Genomic DNA, 16734 nt, shown 5'->3' on the forward strand with positions numbered 1-16734 from the left:
AATTTTTATTATAAACACTATTAAATCCAGACCGCTTTTTTGGTTTTTTTTTTCTTTATCTGAATATACAAGAACATTCATTATCAAATGTTCATCATCAATACTACAAAGAACGAGACACAAGTCGCAAGAAACAATGGAAAATGTTAATAAAGCTGAAAGAATCGTCGAGTATTTTTTTTTTGTATTTTTTTAAGTTTTTTTTAAATTTGAGTTTCTGTAGTTTCATCTTTTTTTTTTTGGTATCGAAGTCAGGTTTTTCTGGGCAGAAAAATAAAACTCAGAAGGAAAAGAGGTGGGGGGGGGGGGCGGGGAAGGTACGTGAGAGAAGACGACCAGCAAATAAAGAACCACCACCACAGCAAAGTAAAAAAGAATCAATGTAAGGAAGGTGCCACTTGTCACAAAGTACTGCACAGGCGTCAGTTTCACGCCAGGGGAAGGAGTCAGGGATGAAGAGGAAGAGGTGATGAAGAGTTACAAGGTGGGCAAACCCAAGGGCTACTTTTTCTCAGGGGAAATCGGCTGCCAGGGAAGATGGAGCGTTCTCGCTCCTGTCAGAAAATGCAGGAGTCCTGGGGCACATTTTGGTATCTGTAGGATTGACCTAATGTGGATTCCCAGGGAGCTGTATTTCCAGAGGCACGCTCTCTCCATCCCCTTCCTTCTGCCGCCAGAGATCCCATGCTTCGCTTACCGTCCGGGGATCTGGCGGCTGCCATGTTGGACGTGATGGAGGGCGTGGAAGGGAGGTGGTGGAAAACTGGAGCAGACAGGGCGGAGAGAAGTGCTGGGTTGGGAAGGTGCTGGGAGAGGTGAGAATCAGTGCACACTCCGGCGGGAGAGAAACTGTCTGTGCAAATGCAGCTCTGCTCTGCGTCATCAACTTCAAACGGCAATGACTCAACCCAAATCTGGAATCATTCTTCCTGTGTCCCAGAGAACCCTTTTGGGTCTCTTCTGTACTGTGCTCAGTCAGCCATGTGTTCCAACTGTCCTCCTGTGTGGGTGGTTTAGATTCCTGATGCTAAGCAAGACTCTCCTCTGGTTCTACAACTACGGGGGGGTCGGTCACAAGATGGCTCTTGCCAAGAAGCCTCCCTACCGAGCCCTGTTCTGATTGGGGCACAGGTCAGCAGACACAACCTTTCCACTGCTTTTAGTCATCACGGCCTTATCCCATCTTGCCAAAGATTTACTTTTTGCCTCTCCTTCAAATTCACACACCTTCCTGTTTCTTAGGTAACCCCTCTCCCCAGTACACACAAGAAGTTTCTATTCCTTACTGGAGTGCCATGCACGATTTCCATGACCTTGTTAGACGGCCATCCTCACCCCTCAGGGTCTTATATTTCTCCCACGGGCCTCTCAAGGCAGAGTGTGTGTGACAGGGGACTCTGTACTTACAAGGCCACGTGCTGGATTCAAGTACAAACGAAGAGAACCGGGCCCTATTTTTCTAGTTTGGAGGCTTCTCTCTAGTCTATGGAACCACACAGACCAAAACAAACAAAAAAGCAACACCATCCCTTCCTTTGTCATCGTGGCAATGACCTCGGGATACTGATGCTACCTAGACGCTGGAACAGGGAAACCGTATGTTGCCCCTACGTGGCATGAACTGGGTTAGTTTGGAGATAACACTTCCCCTGACTTCACGTTTACGGATCGCATACGAATGAAATCAATTTCTTCGGTCTCTCACAAGCCTCTTGGTAAGCCAGGCCTAAGAATCCCCATTTCACAGATGAAGAAAATGAGGCACTGAGAGATCTGACCAACCTGCTTCCACTGAGTCAAGTTACAGAGCCGCCATCGTTCCCGCTGGCACAGCTGGCTATGAGGAATGTAAGCTCAGGTGACACTAGTGAGTAACTCTCTAGTACGTAACTCTTCTCTCAGACATTCCCGGGGAATGAAAATCACTGGGACGATTTCACGGAGAACATCACCGCCCCTTTCCCCATCGCTCCCAGGTCTTCAAATGAAGCTGGCAAAACATGCCTGGGCCGTGTGCTCACACAACCCCTCCAGAACAAGAATGTGGCGCCACGGAACACTCCGGACAATTAATGCAATGTCCCTAATATAAAAACAAAACCAGAACAGAACCAAAGCCATTGCAGACATTGCTAAGTACTGTGCGTGGCTCCCTGAGAGTCCAGAGGTGCTGGGAACGGGAAGAGCTTACACTGCAAACCTGGCTTCCACCGTGATTGGTCCCGTGTATGCAGTTCTGCGTGCAAGCCAGGGGGCCGCGGGGCCTGGAAGGTTCAGGCACGTGCTGTTTCTCGGTCTCGGTGAGCCTCACTCAGAGCCGCTAATTCCCTCTCCTGGGCTAACTGCTGCGGTTGCTAACGTGGGTATTTTTGCAAGCGGCCTGTGACGGATCTGGAGAAAGTGAACGTGTGAGACCGCGCGCGTGCGTGTGCGAGAAGGTGCCGTTGAAGGGTTTCAGGGTGAGAACGTTCTACTCTGTAGCGGTTCGTTCGTCGCCATGCCCACTCGGATCTGGTTTTGCGGTAGGTTCTGGACCTTGCTTACTAAGAGTTGCATGGTCTCCAAAGACTGTGCCTCTGAAACCAAGAGCTGTTAGGAGAAGGAGGAGAAAGTCTCCGAGAATTCTGCCCTTCTGGTTGCTTCCGTCCTCTCCTGCTGCTTGACTTCCTGCCTGGGGATCAACCTAGTGGAGGTGAGACCGGAAAATGTGGCACCTTTAGAAGCCCAGCTATGGCAGTCCCCAGGGCACAGCTAGGGCTGGGGAGGAAGAGGAAGAAGTGTTCTAAGCGGAGCTGGCCCAGGGAGGGGAGAGCAAGAGAAAGCAGGGGGCCTGGAATGAGTGGGGCAACGTTGCGCATTCCTGCTAAGAGGTAGTGAGAGTAAGAAGAGAAACTGAGAAGGGCTGCCTGTTCACAGAGGGAGCGAGGGATCCGAGTGAGGTAAATCTGGCTCCTCAAACCACCAGCGTGAAAACATACAAACACGTTTATTATTTTCTTTGTATTTTCTTTCCTCTTTAAATTCCTCTAATGGTTGAAAATATCCTTCCGTGATGTAAGAGAGGGCGGGGGCCCCGGGAGTCTAGGACAGAGGGAAGGGGCGGGAAAGATGGCGGGCACCAGGCTGACAGCTGGAGGCAGGGAAGGGTGGCTTCTACCCAGAAAAAAAAAAGGGAAGAGAGTATAAAGAAGTGTCCAGATTGGCTGAAATAGCATCCCAAAGAAGAGAAGAGAAGGAGACTCTTATTGTGTTTGCTGATTGCTTCGACCTCCAGTCTGACCGCTTCAGCGTTGGGAGAGAAACCCTCCCTCCTGGCCCTGTCCCGACTGGGGCACAGGGTCAGCCGGGATGCGATTGCTAGGAGATCAGTTGGAGGTATCAGAGTGAACACTGCCAGGGCCTTCTGTAGGGGAGGTCACTGATGAAGGGGTAGTGGCATCCTGCCAACCTCCATTAGCCTAGAAGGGAAAAAGGGAGAGAAGTCAGTCTTCTGAGATTGGGTGGCCATTTTGAGCAGACAATGACAACAAGGCAACTTGTGTGAAGGGCCTAGCACGGTGCCTGGCACACAGGACGCTCCTCGGCTGGGCCGCTATTCTTGTGGTTGGTAGTACTCCCTCCACCCTCAGAGGAGTTTGGGCCCTCCCATTGAGCCTTTGGACACAAGGTTAATACCCCCCACTTCTCGAAGCTATCTGAAGTCAGTTCAAGCTGTCAGATGATCATGGTGGTGCTCTAGGGGAATGACAGGTCGAGGGACCCAAGTTCTGGTTCCGACGCTGGCCATGGCTAGCTGTTGACCCTGGTGAAGCACTTCTACGTCTTTGGGCCTCGGGTTCCCCTTTAGAAAAATTAAAAGGTTGCCCGAATGCCTTCTAAAGCCTTTTTATGCGTGTTCCGTACGTTAGGGGATTCCAGGCACCTGTTCTGTGCAAGGTTCTGTACTAGATGCTCTTGGGTATACGGGTATACAATGATGAGTGAGATACGGTTCGTGGCTTCAAGGACGTGGATAAGACACGCATGTGAATGAACTATCATTCAAGGCAGAACCTAAGAAATAGTACAACCCAGTTGTTATGACGGTTCAGATGAAGGCAATACCCCATCTTGTTGGAGCATCAGGGAAGGCATCATGGAAGAGGTAGTCTTTGAGGTGAGCCTTGAAAAGTACAGAGGGTGATTCAGGCAAATAAAACAGGCGAAAACAAAGGTGGACCAGGGACTGATCTACACAAACATATCTAGAGAGGTGGTGATCCAGGAAGCTGTAAGTTTGATCTATGTTTATAGATCATTTTTCTAAGACTCTAAATCCAGAAGCATCCAGAAATGGAATTGTTCTGAAAGGATTTATTTTGATGACCACCCCTTTCCAAAAATATCCCCCCGTTAAAATGGCTAGAGGATGATTTGCTAGAGTGGTTAATTCACGATGCATAATTCAGGACTGTTCACGTATTTTAAAGCATTGAAATATAAGTGAGCTAAGATGCCTTTTCCCCCCCCTCAGTTGCTGTGTTCCTTTGGAGTTAATGTACCTCAGCTCTAAAAATGTGAATGTTGAACAGACCAGGTCTTGGGCATTCTGGGTCAATTATTTTCTACCCTACTCTCCACTCATTTTTTTCCCTGAAATATTTGGGGTACATGAGGCAGGTGTTATTATTGCCACTTGGGAGGGGTCACAACTTCCACTCTGGGATACTCCAGGGCACCCAGGACCTACATGCAAACGTGTTCACATTTCATTCATAAGAAAGCAGGGGTGCGAGAGAAAAGCGGGCTTCTGGTTTATGACTGAGACACACAGGCTTCTCAACCTTTGAATCCAGGCTCCTTTTCCTCTGCCCTTCTCATCCTCTTGGCTTTCTTTTTCACTGGCTCACCCAAAGGATGTTCCAATTTTCCCGGGAAAGCCGGGCTTTTCATTCAAAGCAGCTCCCAATGGTTACCTCTACACGAGGACAGATGTTTTTCCGCACCTCCCTAAAGAGCAAGCAGGTCTAGATACTAAGAGGGCAAAAGGTTAGCCTGGCCAAGGGCATTTCACCTCAATTGGGGATCCATGAATAACTGCATGAAAATCCAAATCTCCATCTCCTGACCTAGTCAGTAGCTCCTCCTCCCCCTCTCCCTGCCCAGCACATTTCTCTTGCCCTTGGTGAGGGATCGGAAGGGGAAGAACGAGGAGGAAATGGGAACTCTTTATTTTACAGTGATTCTTTCTGGGGCGCCTGGGTGACTCAGTCGGTTAGGCGTCTGACTCTTGATCTCGGCTCAGGTCATGATCTCACGGGTATGAGGTGGAACCCTGTGTTGGGCTCCGTGCTGAGTGTGAAGCATGCTTGGGCTTCTCTTTCTGTCTCTGTCTCTCTCTGCCCCTCCTCCACATGCTCTCTCCCCCAATAAATAAATAAGGGGCGCCTGGGTGGCTCAGTCGGTTGAGCATCTGACTTCAGCTCAGGTCACGATCTCACGGTTCGTGAGTTCGAGCCCCGCGTTGGGCTCTGGGCTGATGGCTCGGAGCCTGGAGCCTGCTTCCGATTCTGTGTCTCCCTCTCTCTCTGCCCCTCCCCCATTCATGCTCTCTCTCTGTCTCAAAAATAAATAAACATTAAAAAAAAAAATTAAAATAAATAAATAAATAAACATTTGGGGCGCCTGGGTGGCTCAGTTGGTTAAGTGTCCGACTTCGGCTCAGGTCATGATCTCGTGGTTCGTGGGTTCGAGCCCCGTGTTGGGCTCTGTGCGGATAGCTTAGAGCCTGGAGCCTCTTTTGGATTCTCGGTCTCCCTCTCCCTCTGCCCCTCCCCTGCTCATGCTCTTTCTCTCTCTGTCTCTCAAAAATAAATAAATGTAAAAAAATAAAAATACAAAAAAGTATTTAAAATATACAACAATTCTTTCTGGGTTGTATAAAAATATACAACCATCTTTCTGGGGCCAATACCCTGTCATATGATCATAATCATATTAATTCAGTTTCCTAACGCAGGTTTGTCACAGGGGTGGCAAGAGGTTAGTCTCTCTTCCCGACCAAGAACATATATATTCTGGTGCCATTTTAGGAGGAGTGGGAACAGCGATTATACTCATTTTACCCCAAAGAAAATTCTTTAATGTCATTTATCTTTTCTGATTACAAAAGATAAGCTAATACGAGATTTTCAAATACAGTATTTGCAACTGGATATGCAATATAATATTTGGAAAAGAGAAAAAGCATGAAAAACAAAATGCGCAACTCTCAAAATCCTACTGTGCAAAGATAGCCAACTATTAGCATTTTGATACCTGTCTTAAGAATCCTTTTTTTATATGTGTGTGTTTAGCAGAGATAGATGGATAAGTAAGTAAATGGCGGGGTGTGTGTGTGCGCGTGTGTGTGTGTGTGTTTGCTGAGTAGTACAGGATTTTAAGAAAACTTCACAGAGCTTCCTGAAGTACAGTGTCATGAGGCAGAGAATAAAGTGCTCGCACAAGAAGAGAAGACTCACGTATCTTGGAATCGACCTGGTGGGGGACGTGTAGATGTGGAAACCCCAGGAAAGCAGTCCACGTCCATGTCAGAGTACAAGGCGCAAAAACGTTTCACTACATCGCGCTCCTAATATATCACTACTCTTACCATTATTTAGCCATGCTTCAATTTCATTAAAGTAACAGTAAGCGGTGCCCAAAGTAAAGCCATGAGTAGAGAAAATAAGCCCGGCGGTGTCTCATTCGGAGGGATTTGGCAAGGCGTCCTGGACTGACCAGAAGATTCCAGGAGACTCCTTTTGATTCGTGTGTCTGAGATGAAATAACTCAAGCAGGAGACGTTTGAAAAAGTTTTGTTTTCTCGGACCAGTGCACAGGATGCCAGAGGGTACAGGAAGCTCACAGATGGTAGAGGCAGGAATCAGTTCAAGCTGATACCAAAACTGGCATCTTAATAATCCCAGTTGGCCCAGTGAGGAAGAATATATAAGACCTCTTAAAAATAAATAAAACCAATCTCTTTTCTTTCACTCCCCCTCTATCCATAAACACACACGCAGAAACACACAACTTCAGATCGGGCGGCCAGCTATCGCCTTGTGCCCGGGGCCCCTCAACATTAACACTGAAGTCCTGTATTCCTGTAACTACTCCCCCCACCCCCGCGCCCCCCGCTAAAACCTCCGTGATCAGAAACTGCGAGCAAGCCCAACTTCGCCAGGTTTCCCGTAAATCACTCTGGCTGCTTTGGCGGCGCTGTTCCAGCCTTAATGCAAGCCGTTCAGAGGCTGCTCCGTCTTGGGAAACAGCTGACCTCGCTTACTGCCACGTTAACCCTGGGGAGCAATTCCTTCCCGCTTCCTGACTGCGGGTGCATATTAAGTAGGAAACTCCGCCTTTGTGTGTTTATTTATCTCTGGGGCGGGCGCAGGGAGCAGGGAGGATGGTCTCATTAGCGACCGTGGGGGCGGGGGGTGGCAAGAAATAAGACTTTCCTTCTGATTTTTCTTCTGCGCCCCAACTTCCGCCTTCACTCATCTTCGGATGCAAACCTCCCTTTAGAACAGACACACTCCCTTCAAAATGCTGATGTCGGAAACGCACTGAGGCCTCACGGGGGTGGGAAGGTGAAATCTGCAAAACCAAGTGTGCCCTTGTTATCTCTAGGAACATGCCTCCTGTAGGAGCCTTTACATTCGCAGCTAGTCGTACAGGAAATTCTGCGGCCTGTGGCCTGGAAGCGAGGCCCGATCTCACATTTAATTCCACCAGATGAAGCCTAAGCCAGCAGCGGGCTCATCATGGAACCTCCTGGAGGAGGAAGCCAAAGGAATACACAATTAGGACAAAATGCACACGGTTTCCCGGACAAGAAAACCCGGACTTTCAAACACAAATTAAAGAAAGGGATTTGGGAACAAAACATTTCAGAACAAACAAACGACTACGGACTCCACATCCTGCCCGAATGAATTTGGCACGTAATTGATATATACCCAATGTTGCTGGGACCCCCTCTAATGGATAAGGCGCAGTCGGACGAGGCACAGCGAGCTCTGAGGCCAGGGATGGGGCAGTGGGGGATGGGAACACCCACGTGGGTTCTCCTGACCAAACGCGAGAACACGGAATTGTCCCTGAAGCCCCGACTTCTCTCCCTCTCTCTTTCTACCACCTTCCCGAGCCCAAACAAGGGCCACCTGCCTCTCCCCTGCTGTTGAGGATCCAGCACCGCTTTCAGCCCAGAGGAGTGGCTGCTGAGCTGAGAACTGCTAGTCCCACCCTCCGCTCCTTCCAGCTCTTCCTCTGAGCTTACCTTAGCAGCACACCGTTGATGCAGAGAATTCATCACCTGATGTGACAGCCCGAGCGAAGCCTGGCACTGAGAAACTCTCATTTGCAACCCAGAAATACGCTGAGGTGCCACAAACTGGCTGATGTCAGCACCAAGGAGAGCTCGATGTGCATATGGGCCAGATGCCATTACCAGAGATGCCTTCGGCGTGGGTGGGGAGGCGGACGTGCCCCAGGCCCCCAAAGGCCCGGCACTGGTGGGCCCGGCCAGGAAGAAAAAAGAAACGGGGATGTGTGCTCCCTCTCCATGCGGACAGGCATGCACAGACAAACACACACAGCCACCACTCATCAGCGGGGACATCGGCTCACTTGGCGGGGCCACATCCTAGATCGACCACTTTTCCAAGAAGCTCGAAGAACGATGTTTTCCTGATATGAATACACTTTTCCCAGGATTATACCCCGAGCATTTGCCCTTGGGGACAAAACAGTCAAAGTTTCCCCGGAAAGTCTGACAACGGTTAGTAGGTGCCAGCCCACTCTGACAACCTCTGGTCCTCCCTCCAGCTGCCCCCAGAGTGATCTTCCCAACATGTAATTGTGATCTCCGTCTTTCACCTTCAGTGGCTTCTCATTAGCCTCCAGATGAGGTTGAGTGTCCTCATCAGGCCCACAATGTCCTTGATCTTGCTCACTCCCCAACGCAACCCTTGTGTTTCATACTTCAACCGTTAGCAGGCTGCTAAGAAATTCCCGGAACAGAGGAGTCAGTTCATGCCTGCTTCTTTCCCCTTGAAGACCCCACTTATCCAATGACATGCCACTCACGCCTTGTACTGTTCTTCAAGACTGAGGTTAAGCATCCTTGTGCCCCTATCTGCCCCCGGCAATGTCTCTTCCTCCTGCAGGTTCCCCCCCACCCCCCGCCCGCCTTCTCTGTATGCACCTGTATCACAGTACCCGGGCGGCCATACTGCATTTGTTCTTCTATACATCTGCCTCACTCATCAGACCACGACGGCTGGGCTGTGGAACTTTGCTTCCGAAGTGCCTGCCACAGTGCCTGCCACAGCACAGACTTTAATAAATATCTCTTGGAGGGGCCTACGAAGAAGTACATAAACATTCAGCGGCAAGCACTCCAACGTTCCTTCTCCATTGTGGGCTTGGAGGGATCCACGGTAGCAGATCCGGGACCTCGGCGGTTTAGTCTGACTACACGGAAAGAGCTTGTGAGCACCGAGAAGCTACTCAAGCGACAAGGCAGAGGCAGTGCCAGGTTGCAGGGTGACGTCTACATCCAGGAAGTGAACTCTTCTCTTACTCAGCAGACATCAAGGAGATCTGGTATTTCACCCCAGATCCCAAATAAGGAACTATATGATTAATATTCATACTGTTCTGTACTGTTTCTTTAAAAAACAGTTGAAAAAAAAAAAAAACAACAACAAACCCAAACACTGGATCCTGCCCGTCGTGGCTCCACAGCTTAGCTCACCATGTCAACAAGGGCTGTTCTCCAAAGGGCACGGGGAGGGCCTGTCATCTGGACTGGCCTCCCCGTTGCCTCCTCGGGCTTAGTGGGGTTCACGGAAATGTACAGAACAGACACAGTCCCTGTGTGGCCTGCAGGGGCTTTTCCCATCTTTATCCTCTCTGAGGCTGAGACTCCCACGCAGATCCAGCTTCTACCACCTTGGGATCTGGGAATGGAGCCGCCAGAGAAAATAGAGGACGCCTCCCAAAGCCGGGATAAACAACAAGTAACTGTTTAGTGTACGTCTGTCCCGTGCAGTGTCTACACTCACTAGATCTGGGCATCCCTGCTGGGGAATAACAGGTACACTCAACCCAAAAGATTCCATTCTGGCTCACCTGGGTACCCCAGGCAACTCAGAATCAATCTTGCTGCTTGTCCTGCTCTGACCTTTTGCACCTGTTTCTTTGTACAGGTACTTTTCTTCTGCGGCTAAAGCCACCTCTGCCAAATTCACGGCCAGCTTCTGTGTAAATTCCCGCTATTTCTGCCAGTGCGGCTAAGACCGAGATCGTGACTTGCTCTTGCAACTCGAAGCTTGCTCTGGAGCGCCTCAGCTCACCAACTCCCACCTGCCATCACATTTCCCCGGAGTCAACCCTCTGCTTGGATGATCCCCATGCTGCTGGCCCCGGAATCCCTGTTTCCATGGTCCCCTGACCGCGGAGGGTGTCCTCCCTGGTTGCCACCTGCCACTCGGTCAGTCCCTGGTGACCTTCCAGCCGGGTCCCACCATGCCCTCCCTTTCTAGGCGGGCCCCACTGCAGCTTCTCGAGCCTCGAGATTTTGCCCTGAAAGGTCTGTGTATGTTAAGACAAATCAGCCGTTCCTGGTAGAGATACCCTTGCTAACCAAGACTTCAGTAGTTTCAGCTGAATAACAGACCGCCCACTGCCCAAGTGAGGGTCCCTTTTGCTCTACAGATGAAATCCAGCGAGAGGCTCTTGGCCTTTGCCCGTCCCTCTCCTCTGGCCTCTAGAAACCCACGTCATCTTCCACGGCCTGGCCAGAGAGCCATCTCCTTCCTCTTTCAAGGCACACCATCACCCACTTCCCTAAATGCCAGGACCCCCGACTTTTTGACCCTTCATGTTGACTTTTAACCATATGCAGCTCTTCTTTATTTAAAGGTCTGTGGGAGTACCGGCTCTTCCTCAAGGTCACCATTTCATTCTGATCCACAAATACGTCTCCAGTGCCTGCCCCGTGCTACGCACCGGGCGTACGGTGGTAGATACGACACATCTGACATCTGCTCTCCTGCTGCTTCCTGCCTCGTGGGACACAGACATTGGGTAACTTGTCAAAAGGACAAACGTAGATTCTAGGTGGTAGTAAGTGCGAGGAGAGACTACAGTAGGGACCTCATTGCACTTGGGCCTCTGGGAAGTCAGCCCAGAGGTGAGCGGATACAGACAAGTAGAAAGAGGGGCAAAGAGGCCACTGGGCAGAGAGAGAATCCTTTCCCAAGGCTCCAAGGAACTGAGAGGAGGCCAGAAGCAACGGAACCAGGAGAAGAGCAGCCACGGCAGCAAGATGGGGCCGGAGAGTGGCAGGGCTCCATCATGCCAAGGCTTGCAGGCCGTATGAATGGCTTTCGTCTTCAGTCTCGACGAGATCACAGATCATTCAGCCACAGGGCCTCAGAGAACAGGGATCACGTCTCACCGGGAGCCGCTTGGTTAAGTCCTCGAGTTGGATGAACAGAGAAATGAATGCTTTGAAAGCTTCCGTTGGCGGCCTGCCCTGTGCGTGCAAGGCCGCCGGGCCGCCGGTGTCCGTGATAACTGCCCAGTAATGCACGGATTGTGGTAGCGATTCTCTTACTCTGGTGGATGAGTCTCAAATGGTACACAAACCCTGCGGGGGCTCCTATTCCTACTTGTCAGGTGAGGAAACTAGGACTCAGAAACTAGAATTTGCCAAACGCAGTCCCCGCTCTGTGCCACTATTTTAGACACTTCAAATTTGAAAAGGTCGGGCTGTGTGACATGTGTGGGCACCACACGCGAAGCGTGGCTTAGGGCTGAAGGCAGGGGATTCGTGTCTGTGGTTCCCCTTCAGGGAATCTTTGTGCTGTTTAGGAAGATGCCGGAACCTATGAGCCACAAGACGGCCTCAAAAGAGTCTTTTAGGGGATTCTGATACCGCTCACTCCTAAGCCTCAGTCCACCTCACCAAACTTGGTTTTGGACAAGACAAGCTCTACTGCCCTGGGGTTATGCCACTGCGGGTAGCGCCATCTTGCTAGTTAATCCTAAGTCACCTTATCCGGAAAGGCGGGGTTCTGCTCAAAGACCTGTGGAGTAAGTTTGGTGGCCATCGACCTGGGAGGAGCACGGACTCTCCATGACCAGTCGCTGCCTCCAACCTTATCTGGCACACACTCTAACTGCTGCCCGAGGGGTGCCCGTCAAAACCCAACCACAAGACCATCGACTGCCACATGGTCACGGGCGCCACCCTGCCAGCACCCCGCACCACACGACTCAAGTGCACATGGAGGTCGACTCTGAGATCAAGACCTATGATGGCACCGTCTAAGCTTCGTCGTTTATTAAGTCATCTGTTGTGAAGGCCCGCAATCAATACCGTCCTGTAAGGCACTTCAGACACAGAGGATGGTGTTGGGTGACCCTTTCACAGCTCGCACGGGAGATGAAGTAGTGTGAGTTTCCAAGTTCATCCGTTGGGTTGCTTTCTTATTTCTGTTAAAAGTGCACATAGGACGGTGACACATAACGTTTTCACGTCCCACCGACTTACGGAGTCCCTATGTTAAATGTACATCAGGAGTTAAAAGTCTGTTTTATTTAACTTTGCAGAGTCGAGGAAAATAAGTTCAGCTTGATTTAGCTAAATAGAGGTGCCTCAGTGCAGAAAAGTATTTATATCTGAATAAACATCCTCTACGCTCAGACCTGCAGAAACCAGCACACATCCACACTTAACACACATCCACACACAGTGTTCACCAACAGGCAAAGTGTCGACACACCTTGTCATATTTACATAGAGCCACTACGCATGTAGAAAACACAACACCTGAAGAATGCATATAAGAACACGCACACACGTGCACACACACACGCAGATGCTGCTTCTACTGGAAAAGAGGAGCTGTGTAAGACAACAGAACATTGCATCTACTCATATGGCCAAATCTGGATAATGCAAGCAAAGGGTATTTTTAAACACTTTTTTTTTAACTCTCAGTATAAATTATCCGACGGGCTGATTCTCCGCAGCCCCAAATTCTTCATTTTATTTTTGTAACCTCTGATTTTGCTTTGGCTTTTCTGAAAGGCTTTTACTTACTCAGGGCACACACAGGGATTGTATACACACCTTCACCATGAACGGTAGCCGTGCACAGAACACACACACGCACACACACGCGCGCGCGCGCTCATGGTGTGGACCTGGAAGCTATTTACCATCACACAGGAAGCTAAAGCCCCTTACACTTTTCTGACCATCCAAGAGACAGCAATTACCCCAGATTATCAGACCAACAATGACATGCCATGTAGAGAGAGACACTGAGCCAACTCTGCGTCTCAAAGACTGGCATATTCAAGTACACTTAGGACATTAATAGCAATTTACGTGCCATCACTGAGACAAAGCCACAAAGGCGCCACTGGCAGCCTCTTATTTTGAAGCCTGTTATTTGTGGGAGTTACAGGCTATAATCACAACAGAAACTTTCAAAACCCTTATCTTCTGTGACGCACCAAATCTATTTCAGAGTCATAATTGCTATGTCACCGGAGAGTTTGCTGCTTAATGCACTCAAATGCCATTTAGTGTTTGCAGGGTCATTACAGCTCACAGAAGAGGGGGGTGGATACGGTGGGAAGCCGTAGGGGAGAATGCAGACAGAGGACGTTGAGGGGAATGTGCTAGAATGGGGCACCGATTTATTTAAGGAAGGGTATTGTTGTTTTGAGAATTCCACTTACTGACAGAAATGAGAACAAGGGCTTGAAAACAACCTATGGGCTGGAGAATTCAGAATTCATGGATGGAACCCCCCCCCCCACCCCGAGATCTTCTGTGGATGCTGGGGCGTGGCCTCTTTTCTTCTGGGATTCTCAACCAGGTGCGAGAGTGGGTTGATTTTTTTAAAGTTTAATTTTTTTTTTTCCCCTTTTACGTTGTTCCAGAAACCTCCGCAGTGGGAGTCTTCCATTGGTGCTGTGGGCTTGGGAATCTGACCTGGCTTTTCTGTACGTGCTCTGATATGGAACCACAAGGGCAGAGGGGGACAGCGCCGGTGATGTGTCAAAATTCAACAGCCCAGAAGAATGTGCTCCCTCACAGGTGGCGGGAGAAGATACCAGGAGACTGATACGGCAGCCAAACTACCGGAAAACAGCCTGTCACTCAGAAGACCATGTTTTAGACCTAAGCCGAGCTAAGGTCATAAGAAAGCTTGTTAAATGTCTGTAGCTTTCTCTCTTCATCCGGGGTACAAACTAGCCAAGGACTTACTCGGCGAATCCTAATACTTCCGGTAGTGTTAGGGTAAACTGTCCAGGAACATTTGACTGATTAATAGATCTCTAGGTTTTCCAAGAAAACTCTCGGGTTCTACTTGATAGCCCTGAGTTCTTTCACAGACTAGAAATATAGAAAATGGTAAGTGAATTCAGATTGCAGGGTTATTATTATTATTATTTTTTAAAGATCAACACCGGTATCACTTATAGATTAGTTTTCCTAGGATAAAAATCCACCTTTCACACTGAAGAACTTTCCACAAAAACAAGACAGAATGAGACCTGGAGCCTTATTCCACAAGAGCCCTCTTCTGCTGAGAAAGAAGAGTTTTCTCTATTTTCTACATGTTGGAAAAGTGCACGATGGGATAATAACCTCCTTGTATAAAAGTTCTTAGAAATCGATACAAAAAAGATGAACATTTCATACAAGGCTAACAAATGAAAGATGTTCAATCTCACTAGTAATCAAAGAGATACAAATTAAATTTAAAATAAAAATGTGATGCCGTTTTATAGTTTGATAATTGACAAAGATGAAAAAAACTGCTAAGACACTGTTCCTGAGAGTGAGGAAGCAGGAATGATCGTAAACTGCTGCTGGGAAACATACATGCATAGAAGTTTCCAGGAGAAAAATTTGCCATACATCACCACAGCCTTAGACTAGTTCATATCCTTCGATCTGGCAATTCCATTTCTAGGAATTTATTCAAGGAAATGACAGAAAATATACAGTGAGTCTTCTGTGCTATGATGTTTACCCCAGTGTTTTTAATAATAGTAAAAAAAAAAAAAAAGGAAAAGAAAACAGGTTGCATGGTCCACCGTACAGATTGATTAATTATGGACTTTCCCTATAATAGACTCCTGTGTGGTTATTAAAATTATGTTTGAGAAGAAATGTTTAGTGATACGGAAAATATTCATAATATATTTTTAGTCAAATAAGTAGGTTACAAAATGATACGTTCGATACGATCATAGCTTTTCTACGCCTACACAAAACATACTTACACACAAAATGCTAGAAAGCTGGAGAGCAAAAAGTTAGCAGTAACTTCCTTCCATGTGATTTTCCTGCATTCTCCAAATTTTCTGTTAAATATTAATTTTTAATCAGAAAATAAAAAGTAAATGCAGGAGTGCCTGGGTGGCCCGGATGAGTGTCCGACTCTTGATTTCGGCTCAGGTCATGATCTCACAGGTCATGGATTAGAGCCCTGCATCAGGCTCTGCACTGTCGGCATGGAGCCCGCTTGGGATTCTCTCTCTCCCTCTTTCTCTGCCCCTCCCCTACACTTTCTCTGTCTCAAAATAAATAAATAAATGTTAAAAAAAAAAAAAGGTAAATGTAAAATTTAGACAAAGCGTGTGCAGGAAAGTCCACATCTGATTTAGGTCTTTGTCTTGTGTGTTTGAAAGGTCTTGGCCAACCTCCAGAGCTCACTGGAAAACAAACCAGTGCAATCAATGGTCAAATAAATATAGGTCGGAGGCCTTTCTTAGATGGAGGGAAGTAGGACTCTTGCTTAGAGAAGAGAAAGTTATCAAATGACTTCCAAACTCTCTTCAAAATATAACTACCTGTGAAGAATGTTAATCAGTTGTGTTTCCCTTGCCACAAAAAATAAGGTCAAAGAAGGCGAAACATAGCAATCAACTTAGATGAGATGCAGAGTTGCTTGATTTTCCCTGCCCTAATGCCCAATGCAGTAATGGGATAATAACCGATTCCAAGAAAATGCTTGCCAATCAAATGAATGGGCAAATGAATGAACTGTGGATCAAGCTCAAGGCCACAGAGACAACACCTGTCCCAGAAGAAAGAGAAGTTGGAGGTAAAGGATGCATTCTAGGCTGTGATAAATGGGAAGGAGGATGAGGAGCGGGCGGGGGGTGGGGGGAGAGGAGGAGGGGGGGAGGGGGAGATGAAGAAGAAGAAGAAAAAGAGGAAGCGGAAGCAGCAGCAGCAGTAGCCATTTTTGTGTGTGGGAGAGACATTCTGAACAACAGAAACACAAAAATACATGTGTTTGCGGGGATTCTGGGCAAGCAGAAGATCCAGTCACAGGCCTTCTTGCTGGTTTAAAAATAAATGGGAAAGGGAAAGGGAAAGGGAAGAAGAGAAATGTCCTGACTACAGGTTCAAGGATGCTCCATGCAAAAAGCATGCATTAAGCACCTACTATGTACCATGCCTGAATTGAAGGCTAGGATACAAAACTAGGGTCCTTCTGTTTAACTCCCATTCCAACCCAGTGAGCTAAGTACTACGTAGATCCAGTCTGCAGGGACGGGGAAGTCCTTCTAGGAGAAGATAACTCTGAGCTAAATCTTTTAAATTGAGTGGGATCATGAGATTCTTGCCCAATGCCATAGATTCTGGGCTATGGATTCTATCGCTTGAGA

At 48.2% G+C, this 16734-nt stretch overlaps 1 protein-coding gene across 3 annotated transcripts in view; it reads right to left on the minus strand.

The window, feature by feature from the left end:
- Positions 1-314: 314 nt before the first annotated feature.
- PBX1 (PBX homeobox 1) overlaps positions 315-16734 on the minus strand; it is a 295876-nt gene continuing 279456 nt past the window's right edge. For 2 of the 3 annotated variants that reach the window (XM_040460949.1, XM_040460951.1), the window contains one exon: positions 315-3458. In XM_040460949.1, the coding sequence (XP_040316883.1) occupies positions 3366-3458 (93 nt within the window). In that variant the 3' untranslated portion in view covers positions 315-3365. The remainder of the gene's footprint in view (positions 3459-16734) is intronic. The other variant, XM_040460950.1, reaches the window with a different exon arrangement.

This window comes from Herpailurus yagouaroundi, unplaced genomic scaffold (genome assembly GCF_014898765.1).
Source record: "Herpailurus yagouaroundi ecotype Mexico unplaced genomic scaffold, PumYag 253, whole genome shotgun sequence".
Lineage (NCBI taxonomy): Eukaryota > Metazoa > Chordata > Mammalia > Carnivora > Felidae > Herpailurus > Herpailurus yagouaroundi.